The 17,684-nt window shown below is 39.1% G+C and overlaps 1 protein-coding gene across 7 annotated transcripts in view; it reads right to left on the bottom strand.

Annotated features, from left to right (window-relative positions):
- Positions 1–17,684, bottom strand: part of TENM3 (teneurin transmembrane protein 3) — a 614,750-nt gene that overhangs the window by 159,277 nt on the left and 437,789 nt on the right. For all 7 annotated transcript variants that reach the window (XM_043893315.1, XM_043893317.1, XM_043893319.1 and 4 more), the window contains one exon: positions 1,410–1,648. In XM_043893315.1, coding sequence (XP_043749250.1) covers positions 1,410–1,648 — 239 coding nt within the window. The remainder of the gene's footprint in view (positions 1–1,409; positions 1,649–17,684) is intronic.

The following is a 17,684-nucleotide window of genomic DNA, read 5'->3' as shown; positions in this document are numbered from 1 at the left end:
GCTGGATATTTTCTAGCTAAATACTAGCAATCTGTTTGTGAAGGCTGACTGTTGTCATTGTGACAATCCTGTGTACCACGAGTGTTACAAAACGGCACAGAAATGTATCACCAGCGTGTGATCTCAGCGAGTGATAACCCTTTCGGTACCCGGTTCGGCCACCTTCACAAGGAGGGAGTTAACTCGGATGACTGAAAGATGACAGAAAGGCCTCATCTTGTTCTCCCCTCTGACGGACAGCGGCTGTACCAAGCCCTGTGATGAGGTGATCAGGCTGTGTGCAGGTTGACAGGGAAGGGTGCCAGGTCCATGGGTGACGTCAGCCACCATCACAGAATCGGAAGTCACAGTGGGTAACATGCCGCCGCGCTGCTCCCCCCGACTCAACTATCTCTCAAGTTCCTTCATGCTCTAAAACCCTACTTTCCTCTTCAATGATGTGACTCAAGATGGTCACTTCACTTCCAAAGGACATAATTCATTTTAAGGAGTATTATAGCTAAAGACAGAAACCGGTTCACCACAAAAGGGTCCTCCTATTCTACAGACAGCCCTGTGACACTTACTCATTTATGGGATTTCACTGGGCATCACAAATAGCTCTGCAAACCTGAGGAAGCATCACTGGCTGTTCTTGGCAAAACACATAGCCTGTGATTTATCTCAGTGGACAAGATTTGCTTTTCGATGCCGTATGCCTTTCTCTACACACTTAGATCAAGATTGGATATGGTCATTTCTGACATTTGAATAAGCCATTTGCCAATAGCTTAAATGCTCATCTATGTTCTGAAATAGTTAAAGAAAAGACACATTTGCAACTTCTCTTAGCAGCTCCAATCAGGTGACAAAAAAACCACAATCAATACTCCATCCGAAAAGGTGGAAAACCCACATAGAGGGACGTGTACATCATCCAGCCGTTGTTTTATGGATGCACAGCTCTCTGGAGAGAAGTTCCTGAGTGCACGAGGATGGCCCTGAGTGATGGGGTTTACATTTAGACCGCGGACTTGGCTGAAAGACAAGCACCATCACGAGGAGGAGCAGAGAGCTCCCTACCGAGGCCGCCCTGAAGGGGATTCCTACACAGAGCCCATTCCTGCAAGCGCATGAACTGCTTCCTGGACATGAAATGTCACAGAAGTGTCCACACTCACGAGAGACAAATGCAACACAGATGGATGCTCCAGTGAGTGTCCAAGGCAGACCTCGCACTTCACGCAGACAGAGCTTCTCCATTTATCTACATAACGAGAATGACCATTTATCATACATCACGACCAACTTCTCCCCCATGACGTATAACCTCTGAATACAAGCCCTGTCCAAATAAACACATAAAACCAACTGAACAATCAGGAACATCCCCATGTATAGACAAAAGAGTTCTAGAAACGGGCTCTTACCTATAAAATACGACAGCAGTATTGCCAGGAGCACTGAGACCCCTACAGCGCACAGGGCGGTACATTTCCAGCTACAGTACTTTGAAGACTTCTTGAATTTAAAAGCACTTCTTGATAGGGTGTTTCTAGGTAGTGGCCGAGTAGGTGGCGAGTAAACAGAGCCAGAGGCCATCGTGTATCCCGGCGTGGCAGTGCTGAACAGTGGCGTGGTCCCTGTTCCCGTTTTGAATAGGAAATGCCTGCAGGATGGGAGAAAATCATTGTAAGATGCAAATATACTGTGATCAGAGAGACAGAGACAGCGAGGCATGGATTCACCTCTCGTCCTGTCTCTCTCTGGCTTTACAATCATTTACTACATAGAATGAAAAAAAAAAAATGAGACATTAAGACGTTTCACCCTAAAAACCCAACTCGGAAACATGACTTTGAAGAGACTGATTTCTCATGAATAGATGAGGAGGAGTAACACACACAAATGACGCCTGTCTCTTCCAGTAGGCGTCTGGAGAGATGGCAGAGGAGTTCTAATCACACCATTTTCCTGTACAAAAGCATTCTGGAAGTTTCCTTTATGAACTGCCTTCAGAACACCTTCACATGTTGCTGAAGGAAAGCACTGACATGACGTTATAGCTGCATGTGGCCGTGCTCCATGTGAGGATATGTACGCCTACATACACAAGCACGCACGATCATGCGGAACATGCTGCTTTCTTTCCTGGGCGTGATTGAAAATTCTCACCTGTCCCCCACCTCCCACCACCCATATCGAGTACTGCCAAGCTTGGCCACAGGTGGTTGGCCAGTTTTCAAGGGAGGCAAGCCAATCTTATCTTTTGCTTATGTCAAACATAACTAGCAAACTAAGTCTGCTGGGGTGAGGGATGGAGAAAGGGAAGCAAACACAGAACACTTTCTAAAATCAGCCTCAATGAATGAAGAGGCTAGTGAAGCAAGTTTTTAGATCAACTTCCCAGGTGGTGCAATGGTAAAGAATCTGCCTGCCAATGCAGGAGATGCAAGAGATTCGGGTTCGATCCCTGGAGTAGGAAACAGCAACCCACTCCAGTATTCTTGTCTGAAAAATCCCATGGAGAGAGGAGCCTGGAGGGCTACAGTCCGCAGCGTTGCAGAGTCGGACACAACTGAGCGGTTGAGGACACACAGACACACACAGAAAGATTCCCTAATGATTAGAGCTGAATGACAGTGGGGCAAATTGCCTCTGAAAGTTCTCTGCTCTCTTACTTTGAAAATGTCTAAGCAGAAATTGAGTAATCACATGAAAGGAGTGACTGGGAATTCTTTACAAAAGATGACTAGTTTTAAGATTCCTATGAATATTAGTTAGTTAGTTAAGTCGCTCAGTTGTGTCTGACTCTTTGCGACCCCGTGGCCTGTAGCCCACCAGGCTCCTCCGTCCATGGGATTCTCCAGGCAAGAATACTGGAGTGGGTTGCCATTTCCTTCTCCATGGGATCTTCCCAACCCAGGGATCGAACCCGGGTCTCCTGCATTGCAGGCAGAAGCTTTAACCTCTGAGCCACATTAAATGTCCTCAAATTGAGAAAAAAGCATCATGTTTGAAATTTCATAGTATGTGAGTATCTTACTGTGTTTTTACTTTGTGTCCTAACCTTTTCTATTATTTTCCCTAATAACATGTCCAGTGAGGTCAACAGACTCTGCTCTCTTTCATATGCAGGAGACTATAGGAAATAATCTGGAGTATTCCATCATGGTACAAAACAGCCTGGATGCAAAGGGTGATTTTAGATGGGATACAGTTGAATATTTTAAACTGTAATACAAATGAATTTGTTTTAATGGCTATTATAAAATAGACTGAATATACCAAACAAGTTAAGGGGGTTAAAGGGGCTTCCCAGGTGGCACTAAAGTGGTAAAGAACCTTGCCTGCCAAGGCTGGAGACAAAAGAGACGGGAGTTCAATCCCTGGGTCAGGAAGATTCCCCCGGAGGAGGCATGGCAACCCACTCCAGTATTCTGGCCTGGAGAATCCCATGGACAGAGGAGCCTGGTGCATACAGAGTCGGACACGACTGAAGCGACTCAGCGCAAACAAGGGGTTAAAGACCAGAACCTAGAAGGTAGATGGCTCAGGTTCAAATCCCGGTTTACTACACTAGGTTTGTGTCCGCGGGGAAGGTATTTAACCTCTCTCTGTGTTTTGGTTTCTCAGTATGGAAAACAAGAATAGTATCTATCCGTCAGCGTTGTTATTAGGCTTAAATGAGTTAATGTTCTTACAGTAAAGTACCTGGATACAGTAGGCACAATATAGGGCTTCCCAGGTGCCCGGTGGTAAAGAATCCACCTGCCAACGCAGGAGGCATGGGTTGGATCCCTGGGTCAGGAAGAGCCCTGGAGAAGGAAATGACGACCCACTCAAGCATTCTTGCCTGGGAAATCCTTTGGACAGAGGAGCCTGGTGGGCAACAGCCCATGGGGGTGCAAAAGAATGGGACAGGGCTTAGTGACAAAACAGCAACAACCACCAGGACAACGTAAGTGTTGAGAAATGAAAGAAGAAACAAGCTTATGATTTAACAACATATTATTGCTTAGGCAAGGCTGACCAGGGATTTATGTTACAAAGAACCCATTTCCAGGAAAATTATTAAGTGAATTAACTGTGTAGCTGATGTACAGATATGGTAAAAGTCATGAAAATTTGCCTCACAGGTATAGTGGGAAGAATTCTAGATTAGAAATCAGAAGAGCTAGGTTTAAATTCCTGACCTAACATTTCCTAAATTTAGGATCCTGTTTTCATGTGTAAAATGAAGCTAATGATTTACTTACCTTACAAAGCTGTAAAGAAGTTAATGCGTCTAAAAAGGCTTTGTCAACCACAAAATTAGAACACATGCAGATGACAAGTAACCACTTCTATAAATTATACTAATGACCATATTATGAGGTCCATTTCCCCCCAGAGAACTACTTTATAAAGCAAACTTTGAAGTTTACAACCTGAATTAAATGGTATGTTGGAAGCAGTGTTTTGGCACCTGCTACCATATTGATATTCAGCCTAATCATTAAGAACGTGGGCTCTGGAGCCAGACTGAAGGTGAATGTGTTAGTAGCTCAGTCGTGTCTGACTCTCTGAGACCCCACGGACTGTAGCCCACCAGGCTCCTCTGTCCATGAGATTTCCTAGGCAAGAATACTGGACTGGGTTGCCATTCCCTTCTCCAGGGGATCTTCCTGACCCAGGGATCGAACCCAGGTCGCCTACACTGTAGGCAGATTCTTTACTGTCTGAACCACCAGGGAAGCCCATGCCTGGGTTCAAATCCAGACTTTACCTATAATTAGCTGGATAATGTTTCTAAATTGCTCAAATTCTCTGTGTGTTGGTTTTATCACCTATGAAACGGCAATAAAACATGGCCTATTATGAAGGCATCTTATGAGGATTAAATGAGTAACGTACATGACTTGTTTACGTCCGGCACCAGGTTAAGTGTCCAACACACACGGAAGAGACCCTCCTGAGATTCCTGCAGCTCAGCGCAATTTGTGGGAAGCAGAATGACTTCTGTGGCTTCCAGAGCAGCAGAAAAAAGAGAGAGGGTGTTGCCGTCGCTGCAAACAGGCCGTGCAGACAGGGATGCAGGCCGTCACAGCAGTCACACGGTGACTGATGCTGAGGGGACAGACAGAAGACCGGCATCTGGGTGAAGACTCAAAGCCTGAGGGGCAGCTCGCTCTGCTCACAGCATCAAGTCAGGGGTCAGGCGTGGGGGAAAGACCCAAATTACCCGAGGGAAGTCCCTAGGGTTGAGGGTTTCAAGTAAAATACAGACAAAAAAAAAAAAAAAAATACAGACAGAGATATTTAAAAAAAAGGTCATTTATCTGGCATACGAATGTGGATGGATACAAATGGTATATCCATGGAGTAAGTTGGCAGCCTGTCTTCTCTGGTTAGAACGTAAACTCCACAAAGTCTCATTCGCCCCTGTCTTTTCAGGACTTGCAAAGTTCTTGGCATAGACTTGTTGCTCCACAGATATTGTGAGATAAGGAAAATGGTGACTATTGTGCCAATGTGGAAAGTGAGTCTCAGAAAAAAGTACCTGGGACAAAGACTCATGGCTAATAAACAAATGATAAAAAATAAATAAAAGTTGGAAATGATAGCAAACCTCAACGTGGAAAATGTGTTAAAGGTTTATTCCAAGTGGTTGGGTCATTTCTGAATAGAAAATGGGATTTGACTCTGAGCCTTTAACACGGAAAACATGGATCAAGACAAGGTGTTAGACACATGTTGACCTCAAATTAGACACCTTTGCTTCAGTTTCTAAAATTTGTGGTATCAGTACCTGATGTCCACCTGCTCTGCTGATCCTGGAAAAGAATTATTTCAAGAACTAGGCTTGAGCCACTATGAAATTATTATTTTTCTTAGAGTAAAATGCAACTTTGAGACATTGTTGAAAACAAAGATATATTACTCAAAAATACATTGCTTATCAATGTGAGTGGAACTGAAGACTCTTAACTTTCAAGGAGTTTCTAAGTTATTTAATACATAAGGTTACTTTTGTTTCTGCAAGAGAAAATAGAATTTTTATGTATTTATTGACATTAAACCTCAGAAGTGCATTTCCTCTTCCTCTGTGTAAATGACTTTCTATGTCAGCGGATCCTCCAATTAGTACCTTGGAGATTTGCATAGTAAATAAAGAAACATTGTAAAAACATTGAAAGATAAATAAAATCGCCCATGAATTTTATTCTAGAATGACGGGTCTTCAATAGATTTGGAAGGCTTCTTAGTATGTAAGTACAGAAAGAATTTGTAAAGACTGCTTAAATTGATGCATTTTGAAAGCATTTACAAATGGTATTGTTCATGCGAGGATGATGCTTTTAGGAATCTTTAAGGCTTCAAAACAGGTTAAAACACACATGCAAAAATCTCTTAGACATTAACTAGACTGGTAGAAAAGTTCTGTGTCAACATACTTTCTATAGAGAACATTTGGTTTCAGATTTGGTAGGAATCTGTCCATTTTTAGGTTCAGGCAGGATGCCGTCTTTCCAAAGTCAGCAGTGTCGTTTCCACTGCAATACAGAAAACACAGAACACTGGCAAGCGGATTTTGTGACTTTAAGCCCAGGAGTTTTAAAAAAAACTGTTTCAAGGTCGAACACAATGCTCAGTTTACGTCTGAAGCTCCACAAATACCTAAGAAATGAACAGGTAAAGGGGAAACTGGAATGCAGCTACATGAAAACACACAAGGAGTTTCCAGAACATTCTTTTATCACCTAATTTTAAGGCGCTTACTCCTGTGTCATGACAGTCTTTCCCACCCTGTGACACTCTGCCAGGTCATACAGCCTTGGGAATATGCTTCTCATATATCAACAATTCTGCAAAAATTACTCTCAAAAGCATATGCTTCTGACCCGGCATCCATGCGAGATTTGGAGAATAAAGGGAGAGATGCGGTTTCCTTCTCAGCCCATATTTGGGAATGAAACCAGCGGATCCGGGGAGAATGTTCCCCATTGTATTCGGCAATAAAGCAGAAGCTGCAGCGGCAGCCTCTCTGTAAGCGGCTGGTTTTTTTCTGATGTTTCTAATGATGCCCGGCGTGGTGCCTGCCTCCAGGTCCTCTGCTATTTGCGCCGCCGTTTTCACTCTGGCGATGAACTCAGGATGCACACTTGAAGAGAGACTATCAGAGACTGGGATGAGGAAAATCAATTTCAAAGCCCCAAAGACAGCCGGTACAGAAGGCCACCGAACATTAACGTTGCTTTGTGGCTTTGGAATCTTGAGGGGGATTCTATTAAGAACAACAAACAGACAAGCGCCATGGAATCGCGTGGCATCATTAACTGTGAGGCCGAGGAGCAGCGAAAACATACGTGGGGAGGATCACCCGGTATTAAGCACAATTAATAGCTGCTCGTTTTTCTTCTGAAGTTGAAAGATCTGTTTCTTTGTTGATCTGCCTTCAGACCAACCTTTTCATTTCAGCTTTCTGCCTTCGGTTCTAGCTTCTAATTTCTGATGCTGTGATGGGTCTTGTCCTGGGACATGTCACAAACTAAATATTACTATCTATAAAAGGATACAAACGAGCTTATTGACAGAACAGGAAAAGACTCACAGACTTAGAAAACAAACTTAGGGTTACAAAGGGGAAAGGTGGGGTGGGGAGGGATAAATAAGGAGGTTGGGATTAATGCACACACAGAACTGTATACACAACAGACCATCATTAAGGACCAGGGAACTGCTCAGTACTCTGTAATAGGTTTTCTGGGAAAAGAATACGAAAAAGAATAGATACAGGTATATGTATAATTGAATCACTTTACTGTATACCTGAAATGAACACAATATTGTCAATTAACTATACTCCAATATAAAATAAAAATTGAGAAAATCAGTCGGGGCAGAGGCTGAATCGCCTTGTCTTTCTCGCTGTCCCCATTCTCACCTTTTTGCCACTGATGGTTCCTCTGTCCTTGACGTCTACCTGACAGACGCAGAGTTAATTTTCAATGACTCTTCTCTTCTGCCTGCCCCCTCCTCCCACTAGCATTGAACTGTCAGAGAATCTTGCTCTCTTTCCTTCACAGCATTTCTCCCTTGCTTTTATTCTCCATTTCATTCATTTTGCTTCACTGCCAGGGTGGAGCAGTTCTTCTGAGTTCTTACAGCTCAACGTCCTCATTTTAATTTGTTTGGCCAAAGCCAAGAACGGGCACAAGTAACATTTTCATTTCAAATTTTCTTCTACTCTCAAGTGAAATGCCATGTTTTTAATACTGAACCCTCACAATACATTTACAGTAGTTAATACAATTACCTCTATATGCCCACTCATAATGTCTATCTACCCTTACCTCGGGTCACTTACAACTGCTTCCAGTCATTTATTTTGCTCTTTTACTCAATTTCTCAGCAGGTACGCTCTGTTCCTTGCTAACTCTTCACTTTTGATGGAGTTAGTCTTTCAAAGTAATTACTTTGAAAAAACTTAACTATCATTAAAATTTTTAGTGGAGAAATAATAGGGCTTTTTGAGTTATTTTAAATATGCCTTTCTATATTATGTTATATGTAATATCAATTCATTCAGCGCTCATTTTATAAGATCCTAACATCATGTACAAAATTGAACAAGTTATAGGGTATAATTAAATTCTAATTGTACAAGCGTCACCAGGAAATAAACAGGTTAAAACCAGTCTTTTGTTCAGGAGGTTAATATAATCATGATGTTCCTCTAAAATCAAAGAACATGGCTTAGTAAGTTGGAAATTATAGGAACCAGATGGGGAGAAGCACCCCAGAAAAATGTGTTACAGTATCATTTAAAGCTATGTGAATGATTTCCTCAATGGACCACTGGGATGGAAGATAAAAGTCAACAAGAAAGTGTGTAACCACTGGATGAAATTTTAATAGATTAACTTCATAATTGGTTATCTTCATAGAAAAAGAGTTTTTCCCTTCCGTTTCAGTTTTATACAGTGTTAAAAACCTTTTGAGAGATGAGCAAACAAAGCCAATGATTAGAATGAAAAAGAGAATAATAGTCAGTGCTCAGCTTCAGTCCCTAAGGCGCAGCTGAAACCTTCACTGGTGAGATACAGGCACCTGGAGAAACATTCCTATTGTCCAAAACCTGTTCCATCTAAGGGGAAGAAAGGCTCTATTGCACAGGAATTATTGATACTTTCTTCCTCTTCTTACAGTCTCTGTTGAACAGGGAGAGTAATTTACATCAAGCTAAATGTGAACTGTTTAAATGTCTTGATGCCTTGCTTTTTATGTTTCTAGGCAAATCAATAAAAAAAAACTTACCCACAATATAGATTGCTTGCTTCAAATTGGATGCTCTGATTTCAAAGACAATGCGCCGGTAAGAAGAAAGATTGGCTCTATTTGGCCAAATTTACAACCTTTTCAGAATCCAAAGTTCTCACTTAAGAGCTCAGGAAATTTGAAGGTACAGGTTCTTTTTCCTTCTGGCAAAATATAACTTTCTAGATTTAAGAGGCTTATTAAAGGTCTCATAAGATTGCCTCAACTTCAAACGACTCTTCCGAAATGACATTTTCAGATTTAAAGCAAATGAATCCCACACTTGTGGATTAAATTTACCTGGCAATATATGAAGGCTAAAATTAACTACTGAGTTCAGATAGTTTTAGTCACTTGATAATGCTGAAACAATGGATGGTTTCCCTGGAATTCATCTTAAGATAAAATACTTAAAATTTTTTTCCAAAATATAAAAAAATTAATTATTGTGTGTTGTCTTCCATATTGCCAATTACCCTGACTTAATTACTTGTGGTCTATCATGGAGAGTATATATATTAAACAATGCAGGAGTTAAAAGAGCCCCAAATATTTGTCAGTATATAAGAAATGATAAAACTGAAAGATGATATGAACTATTATCTAAGAACTTTGAACCTTAAAACCTGTGCTTCATTATTGAGCATTTTCACTATCAAATTCTGATTTTTCAATCTTAAGGCCAACTGGATTATCTGCTAAATATATTTTTAGCAGTGTGTTTGTAACTGATTAAAAGACCTAAAAAAGCAGTTTGCTGAAGTGATGGGCTTCAGGATAATGATCCAAGCAAATACAAATTTTGGGGGGCAGCTATCAAACAGAAACCTAAAGAAAGCAAGTCCATGTAGAAAATTAGTTATCTCTATTCAAGGCTGGGTTCCTGTTAATTTTCCTTACCTTTCAGCAACTGATGCTCAATAGATACCCAGAGACACCTGGGGAATTACTTACTGTTCTTAAATACCTAACTGTTTGGAAGGAATCTCCATCAGTTGAGGATGATGGCACTCAGCAGTTCTGTGAAGATTCCAGAACTAAGAGACTGTAGATGCTGCTATGAATTTTCAGGGAGAAGCCCACCCACACTAACATCTGCATAAGACTGCACAGAGTATTCTGCAGTCACCTATCTTTCTCATGGAGCCTTCCATGAGATTGATTTTGGACCCACAGGTTTTGGTAGAATCTTGAGAATTTACATAGTCAAGGGTTAGGCCACCAACAGGAGCAGAAATGTGCTTTGAGACTATTAAATATGTTAAAGCAGTGGTTCTCAAACTTTAGCTTGCAACAGAATCCCTTGCAAGGCTTGTTAAGACATAGACGGTCTGGGGTAGAACACCAACAGATCATGCTGCTGCTCCAGGGACCATACTTTTGAGAACCACTGCAGTAATGGAACTGGTGTGTTAGTTTCTTAGCTTGGGTTTAGCTTCAAGACTCCCATCCAGATTGTGTAACAAAAGAGAAAATCAACCCAAAGACTCTTGCTTAAACAGTCACTGCTATAGCTCTCTTCAAGCAGTTTAGAGCAAATGGAATGTGTAGGACATGAGGTTTGATCCATCCGACCTCAGGATCCAAAGGCTTAACCATTTTTCACCGTATTATGTTATCTCACTCTTTATTCTTTACTTGAGATAACACCTTCCTTTATTGTTCTTCCCCTTCGATTTTGCCTATTTGTTAAGAAACTGGTTCCTGCATCCTTTCTAATTTCATTGCCACTTTAAATGTCTACCACGTTTACTGACTCTTACTTATCTCTAAATGAGACACCGGTGTCCATTCGGCCTTGGTTCTTCTTTGTTTCCCAGAGTATCTGTATTTCTATGTGCTTATCAGATATTCCCCAACAAACCACCTTATTCCATTAGGACCTCTTTTTTAGAGAGTTCTTTCCTTTTTATATTGAACTTAATACTTGGATTTGTGAGTCATGTAGAAGGCTACCTGATAATCCATCTTGGGTATTTACAACTTCCCAAAAGGTTTCACTACTTTTTATTCATGCAGATAATGCTATTTCTCCACTCTTAACCTTTCTGGCTAGAATAGTCTTTATATATTCTCCTTTTTTCTCTAAATATTTTGCTTCCATGTATTACCTGAATTAAAAGAAAGAGTTATCTCTACTCATTCTCTTTCTATTATGAAATACTTCTGGAAAAGTCAATTGTAAACATTTTTAAAGCACTGGATACACACACACACACACAAATGTAACCTCCTTACATATCTGTCACTGTGAGGCAAAAGAAACAAAATGAGTATTTTCCTGTAGAACGTTAGTTCTCCCTGACTTTTCCCCTCTGAAGCAGCTTAGGACAAAGTAGTGACAATTGGGGTGACTTTCCCAGCACTGACCATGGCGTGTGTACTATCATACACATTCTGACGAAAGGTTGCAGCACTAGGAGCTTCTGAACCATGAAAACTACTTAATGAAAAAAAAAATTCTCTCACTGAGGTTCAGGGGGAGCAGAATTCTAGTACATTTGAAAAAAGAAATCCTACACTGAATCCTCATTATTACAGTTGAAGTTTTTTCTTTCATCCTCTAGATATTATTTTAGAACATAATTTCAAGAGTGAGAGTAAGAGAATCAGTGAAGAGTTACTTAACTGGTAGGAGGAAAGTAAAAAGTATTTGGAGAACTAGTGTTTAATTAACTTCTTCAGCAACCACTGTGCTGAAGCAGCACTTGCCAAAAGGTAAAACTAAGAATAAAAAATTATCAAATGGGATATTAAAACTGAATATCTTTTTGGTTGTCTCAAGGATCGAAGAAACGGTGAAACAGTTGAGAAAAAACAAAATTTACCTACAGTCAATGAAAAACCTCAATATTTTTCACATTGCATTTTGATACTTTTAATTTTTGCTAATTTTGGGGACTTCCTGGTGGTCCAGTGGCTAAGACTTTGTGCTTCCGAGGCAGAGGGCCCGGGTTTGATGCCTGGTCAGGGAACCAGATCCCATCTGCTGCAAATGAGAGTTTGCATGCCACAACCAAAGAACCCAGTGCCGCCAAATGAATTTAAAAAATTGATTTCTGCTAATTTCTAAATAGAATGAGTCTAGAAAAGGTGATGCATGTGGGTGTGTGGGCAAATTTTCTAAGAACTGGATAGGGCTTGTTCAAAATAGATTGATTATTTTGCTTCTGATGGAAAGGTATTACCACTATAAACAATTGAAAATATTTTATATTAAGTAATATATTGTGCAAAAAAGGAAATATTTTAGACTCCTACTAATTAAAATGCCTGTTCTTTTATTACCTTTAAATTAATTGTGGTATGCATTTTAAAAATAGTTTAAATAAGAAAATTAAACATCTGCCATGTGAGAAATCAGCATTAGAATGTAAATCACATATTTTGACATGAAAACAAAAGAACAAATATGTAATGATTCTAGCTGTGACACAGTGATTTAGTGAGACTGATAAACTATTTCATGCTGATAGCATGTTGTGGTCTCAAATCTATTACACTTTTGAATTGATGTGCTATTATCTTTGGACAACTTTCACACTAGGAGGTGATCCCAACAAGAAAAATGTCTTAAATGAAAAGCTTATAAACAAGATACATTTCATTGCTATTACCTGAATTAATATGAGCTATTAGTGGTTTACAAAAAGAGGACCGAGACAAAAAATTGTTTTATAATATTTTACAAAAAAATTGCAATATGACTGTATTGATAACTGTACATTCTGGCAACTGCCCTTGTATCATCTGTAATCATACTGAATACACAAACGTGTACTTGGCAAATACAGCATTATGTGTTAATTGATCTTTGAAAACTGGGAGGCAGAATTCTGGATAGTATTAAGGTGATTTGCGGGAAATGTATTTTTGTGAACTTTTTACTGTCTTACATTTACTTTTCAGTTTTAAATAAGTGAGAGACATACAATGCAAATTTTAAGTATAATCACATTTGTAAAAAATAAATAAGGCTACAATAGGAAGAAAAATATTTTTACTATGACTTGTTTTAACTTAAACATGTCTATAATCAAGTGACAAATCATGCTGCAGAGTTTGCTTGGGAGCATTAAAAACTGAACAACTGGATTAAATACGCACAGTTTTTAAAACTATTATCAAAATGGCTAAAATAGCTTACTAGTCTTTGTTACATTTTAGCTGTTTTTAATTGTGTAGCCATAATATCAAAGACCCAAATCTACATTAGATATTTTCCTACATGTTTTAAGATATCAATTACATTACTGTTGGGAGTTATTACATACTAAATATATTAAAATTAAAATAGAAATGAAAAAGGAGATCTTAAAATTCCTATGTGCTATTTGAACAAGATTTAATCTATTTAATTATTAATTCATTTAATTATTGATGACTTAAAATTGTTCAGCAAAGCTCTTTCTATAAATTTGAGAAGGAAGTGTGATCTAGGAAAATAAGAATTTCAGGTGTTGATGTAAGCTGATGAAGAATAAAAGCATCCCAGGGTTTTAAGGGATGTGGAAGGTATCCTTGTCAATCAGATGTGTGATGGTGAGCAAGAAGTATTTAATAAAACAGAACAGAAAGCAATCAGTCCAAAGAGTGGTGAGTGTTCTAAGTAAAGCTTATTGAGGACCTATTGAAAGTGTGTAGAGAAAACATTATGTAATTTAAACTTCATAAAATCCCCACTCTGTGTGTATTATAAAATCTACTTTTTTTTTAGGGCTGCATTATGCAGCATGTGGGATCTTAGTTCCCCAAACAGGGATTGAACCCGAGCCCCTGCGCTGGGAGTGTGGAGTTTTAACCACTGGACTGCCAGAGAATTCCTAGGTTAGTAGTATTTTAAGTGGCTCAGAATATGAGGTGAGATACTAAGAACTCATAAAGAAGGTCACAGCAGAATCAGAGGGGTTACCAAATAGAATGTATTAAACTTATTTGGCTAACTGTATATTCAAGATTTTAATCTTATGGGCTAAAAAGAAAGCATTCTGAGAATGGGGTGATAGGACACAGACTCAGGCTTGAAATGAGAGGAGAAAGAAATAAAATAGGCAAAAGTAAGTCAAGGCAAAATGAAGAAACACAGGAAAGGAAAAGCAATTGTCTTTGACAGGGTATTGCTCATTGGTGGTGAAACCAGAGGATGAAATTTTAGAGAGAAAAAATAGTTTTAAAATTGGACAATGTATTCTAGAAAAAGATAAAATCAGCATGACGTGATGATGCTAAGTAGAGATGACACACACAGGTACATACTCTCGCAATCAAGGAAAGAGGACTGAAATATATTTTCACAGACAATCTCAGTGAAGAGTAAAAGAATTTTTAAAAAAAACTTCCAAAACCAGTTGCTGAGGAAGAAGAGAGGCACCTTACAATGAATAGGTCAAATACAGAAAAAAGGTAATGACAAAATCACAGTCATTAGCTGTGACCAGAGTAACAGCACAGTTGACCTTTTACTTTGATCATGCTCAGAGAAGCGACTAGAAACGTGTTAGAAGTAATTAAGAATTCATTTCCCTAGGTACCGTGGAAATTAAGGTTATCATATATGAATATTTTATACAGATTGCTGGTTATCCAAAACCAGACATTATCAAGAGTACACAGTATTTGCAAATGGAGGGAATTATGCTTTCAAAAAGTCATTTAAGGGCTTTAGCAAATGATTAATGCGTACTTTCTTGGTATCTTAATTGCTATTAAAAAAAACTGGTTCACCTCAGTTAAACAAAATAACACTCCTCCTCTATTGTACAGTAACTTCATCATACTCAAAAGATACCTAAAGCTTTAAAAGCTTTAAAACACAACTGGGGTCTCACTTCTGACTGATGTGAAGACAATGCAACTATCAAGGTTTTTATGGATTCATTCCAAACATTTATTACTTTAGTTAATTAAATGTTTCAGGGATACGAATAGTTGCCTTTCATTATAATTTGAAGATTTCTTTTTTCTTCTCAAGAACAAAATGAACAGACTTGGGGTTCCCATCTGCATAAATTTACCTTCTTTTTGCTGAATGACAGGAATAGTGAAAAAAACCAAGAGATTTTATTCCGGTAAAACTATGGTTTAGGCTTAGACTACCTCACACATAAATATAAATTAGACGTAAATACTCCAGTTAAAACATATGTTTGTCGTTTCTGGAGAGAAGAGAGCTACTTTATGATAAAAGATATTTGCTCAACTCTTAACCAATTAGGTTATCTTATCCTATGCAATGGTTGTTATTATCTGGTCAAATTAAAAAGCATTTATGAAGCACCTATCATGTTCTAGGGACTTTGCTTACATTATTTCATTTAATACAAGATTTTTGAGGTGATATTATTATTGCATTGGAAACTGACCTCAGATTTAAATAATTTATAGATTATTATATAGTTAGTTTAAATAATGGATCTAGGATTAAAAATAAGGTCTGACTGCAAAGCTCGTGTTTGTCTCATGATGCTAAACTGCGTTTATATATCTACTAGATCTTTAAATATATATCAGTAAGCCCTCCTGAGAGTCAAAATTTTAAAGCTATAATTATTCCACAGCCTACTTTCTCATTTTAATTATTGGCATGATGCCTGCTAAACAACCTATTTGAGGCTATGGCATTACAACTGGTTAGTAGTAATCTCACATTTAAAAATTATGCTTTTACTTTCACTTATCTTAGAAGTCATCTATGAATCTTTATCTCACACTTTAGAATAAGATCTCCTTCAACATAACAGAATAGTTTCAGAAACCAAATTATAATGCTACTGGAGAGACACGGATGTCCATACTTTGAGTAAATTCAGGATCAAAGTTTCTCTTTAATATTTTTAGTTAATAGGATTTACCTTTAACATCTGACATTTAAGAAATTAAATCTGAACTTTTTGGACAATAAAGCCATTCAGTACACTGATTTAATATATGCCCCCTCTTGTTCTCTGGATATTGCAAGAAGAAAAGAAAGATGACTATTTTACATATCATTCTAGGAATTACATATTTTAGAGGCCAACAGAAGTTTTTTCTGGGAAGGGTTAAATATTTGCTACAAATTGGCAATAAAAACTAGAAAATCTCAAAGTAGGAATCACACATGTATTCCACTAATGGCCGCCTTCTTACTGCCTCTTTTACTTCCTGTGTTACTATTTACCTTATGTATAAAATAATTTGAACTTAAAAAGGAAGTTTACTCTTGGGAATAAAACTTAGTCGGGGTACCATATGCCTCTTTGCCAAGAGCAGCCTCAGTTTATGCCTGTCGTTCTTGTGTCTTCTGTCACGCTTATACTGTCCTGACTGGACGATAAATTATATGGTTATGATAGAACACAGGCACTTAACTAAGAGTATAGCAGCTTCTGGAGTTATCCTCCTCTCATTGAGACACATTTTTAAGCTACAAATGGATGAAATGTCCCAGGTCCTCAGCCTGCCTTTTGTCTGTGGAAAAACTTTAGCCAAAGAATAAGTTTAATCGGAGAAGTGAGAACATGCAGAAACAAAGGAAAACAGCCAAAGGAGACCAAATAATAATAGTTTAGTCAACAAACAGAGCCAAGGACCTTTAGTTCCTCCTCAAGGGCTATATATTATATGCTGAGCCATATCCTGTGAGCTGTCTTATAGATGCTGAAACCCTAACCAGATGGAGAAGGTAATGACATGATGGCCAGGCAGTAACCATGACATAAGCTGCCACAATTCTGAGAACTGGCTTCAAGGAAATGGAAACAAACCACCCATGGAACTGAAGATTGCTGCTGCTGCCGCTAAGTCGCTTCAGTCGTGTCCGACTCTGTGCGACCCCATAGACGGCAGCCCACCAGGCCCCCCGTCCCTGGGATTCTCCAGGCAAGAACACTGGAGTGGGTTGCCATTTCCTTCTCCAGGGAACTGAAGACTAGCTGTACCTAAAATAATCAAGATGACACTGACCAGCCCACTGATGACCAATCTCAAGATGGTGGTCAGAGATGACTGCGCTATTCTGCATGCAGCCCCCTCCCTCAGCCTATAAAAGCTCTTGCCCATTGATTGACAGGAGGAGGGGGACTTTGGACAGGAGATTGCCCTCACCTCGGTGGCTGGCATCCAAAATAAAGCAAACTTTCCTTTCCATGAACCTGGCCTCTTCAATGGCTTTTGAACTGTGAGCAGCCAGACCCCACTTCCGGTACATCGAGACAAGTCTTAAATACAAACACCTCCTAGGAAATCTTCTAGTATCACACCTCTGTCCGCCTCTGTCTTTCTACGACTCTTACAACTGGACACACACATCCCTCTATGGGCCTTTTAGCAAATAACAAAAGTTATTAAAGATAAAGTACTTCAAGAGATCTTGGAATCCCTTCGATTTTGACTACTCACTAATATGCAACTTTAGATGAGTTTGC

This window comes from Cervus elaphus, chromosome 32, assembly GCF_910594005.1.
Source record: "Cervus elaphus chromosome 32, mCerEla1.1, whole genome shotgun sequence".
Taxonomy (NCBI): Eukaryota; Metazoa; Chordata; class Mammalia; order Artiodactyla; family Cervidae; genus Cervus; species Cervus elaphus.
This window is presented reverse-complemented; position numbering and strand designations above follow the sequence as displayed.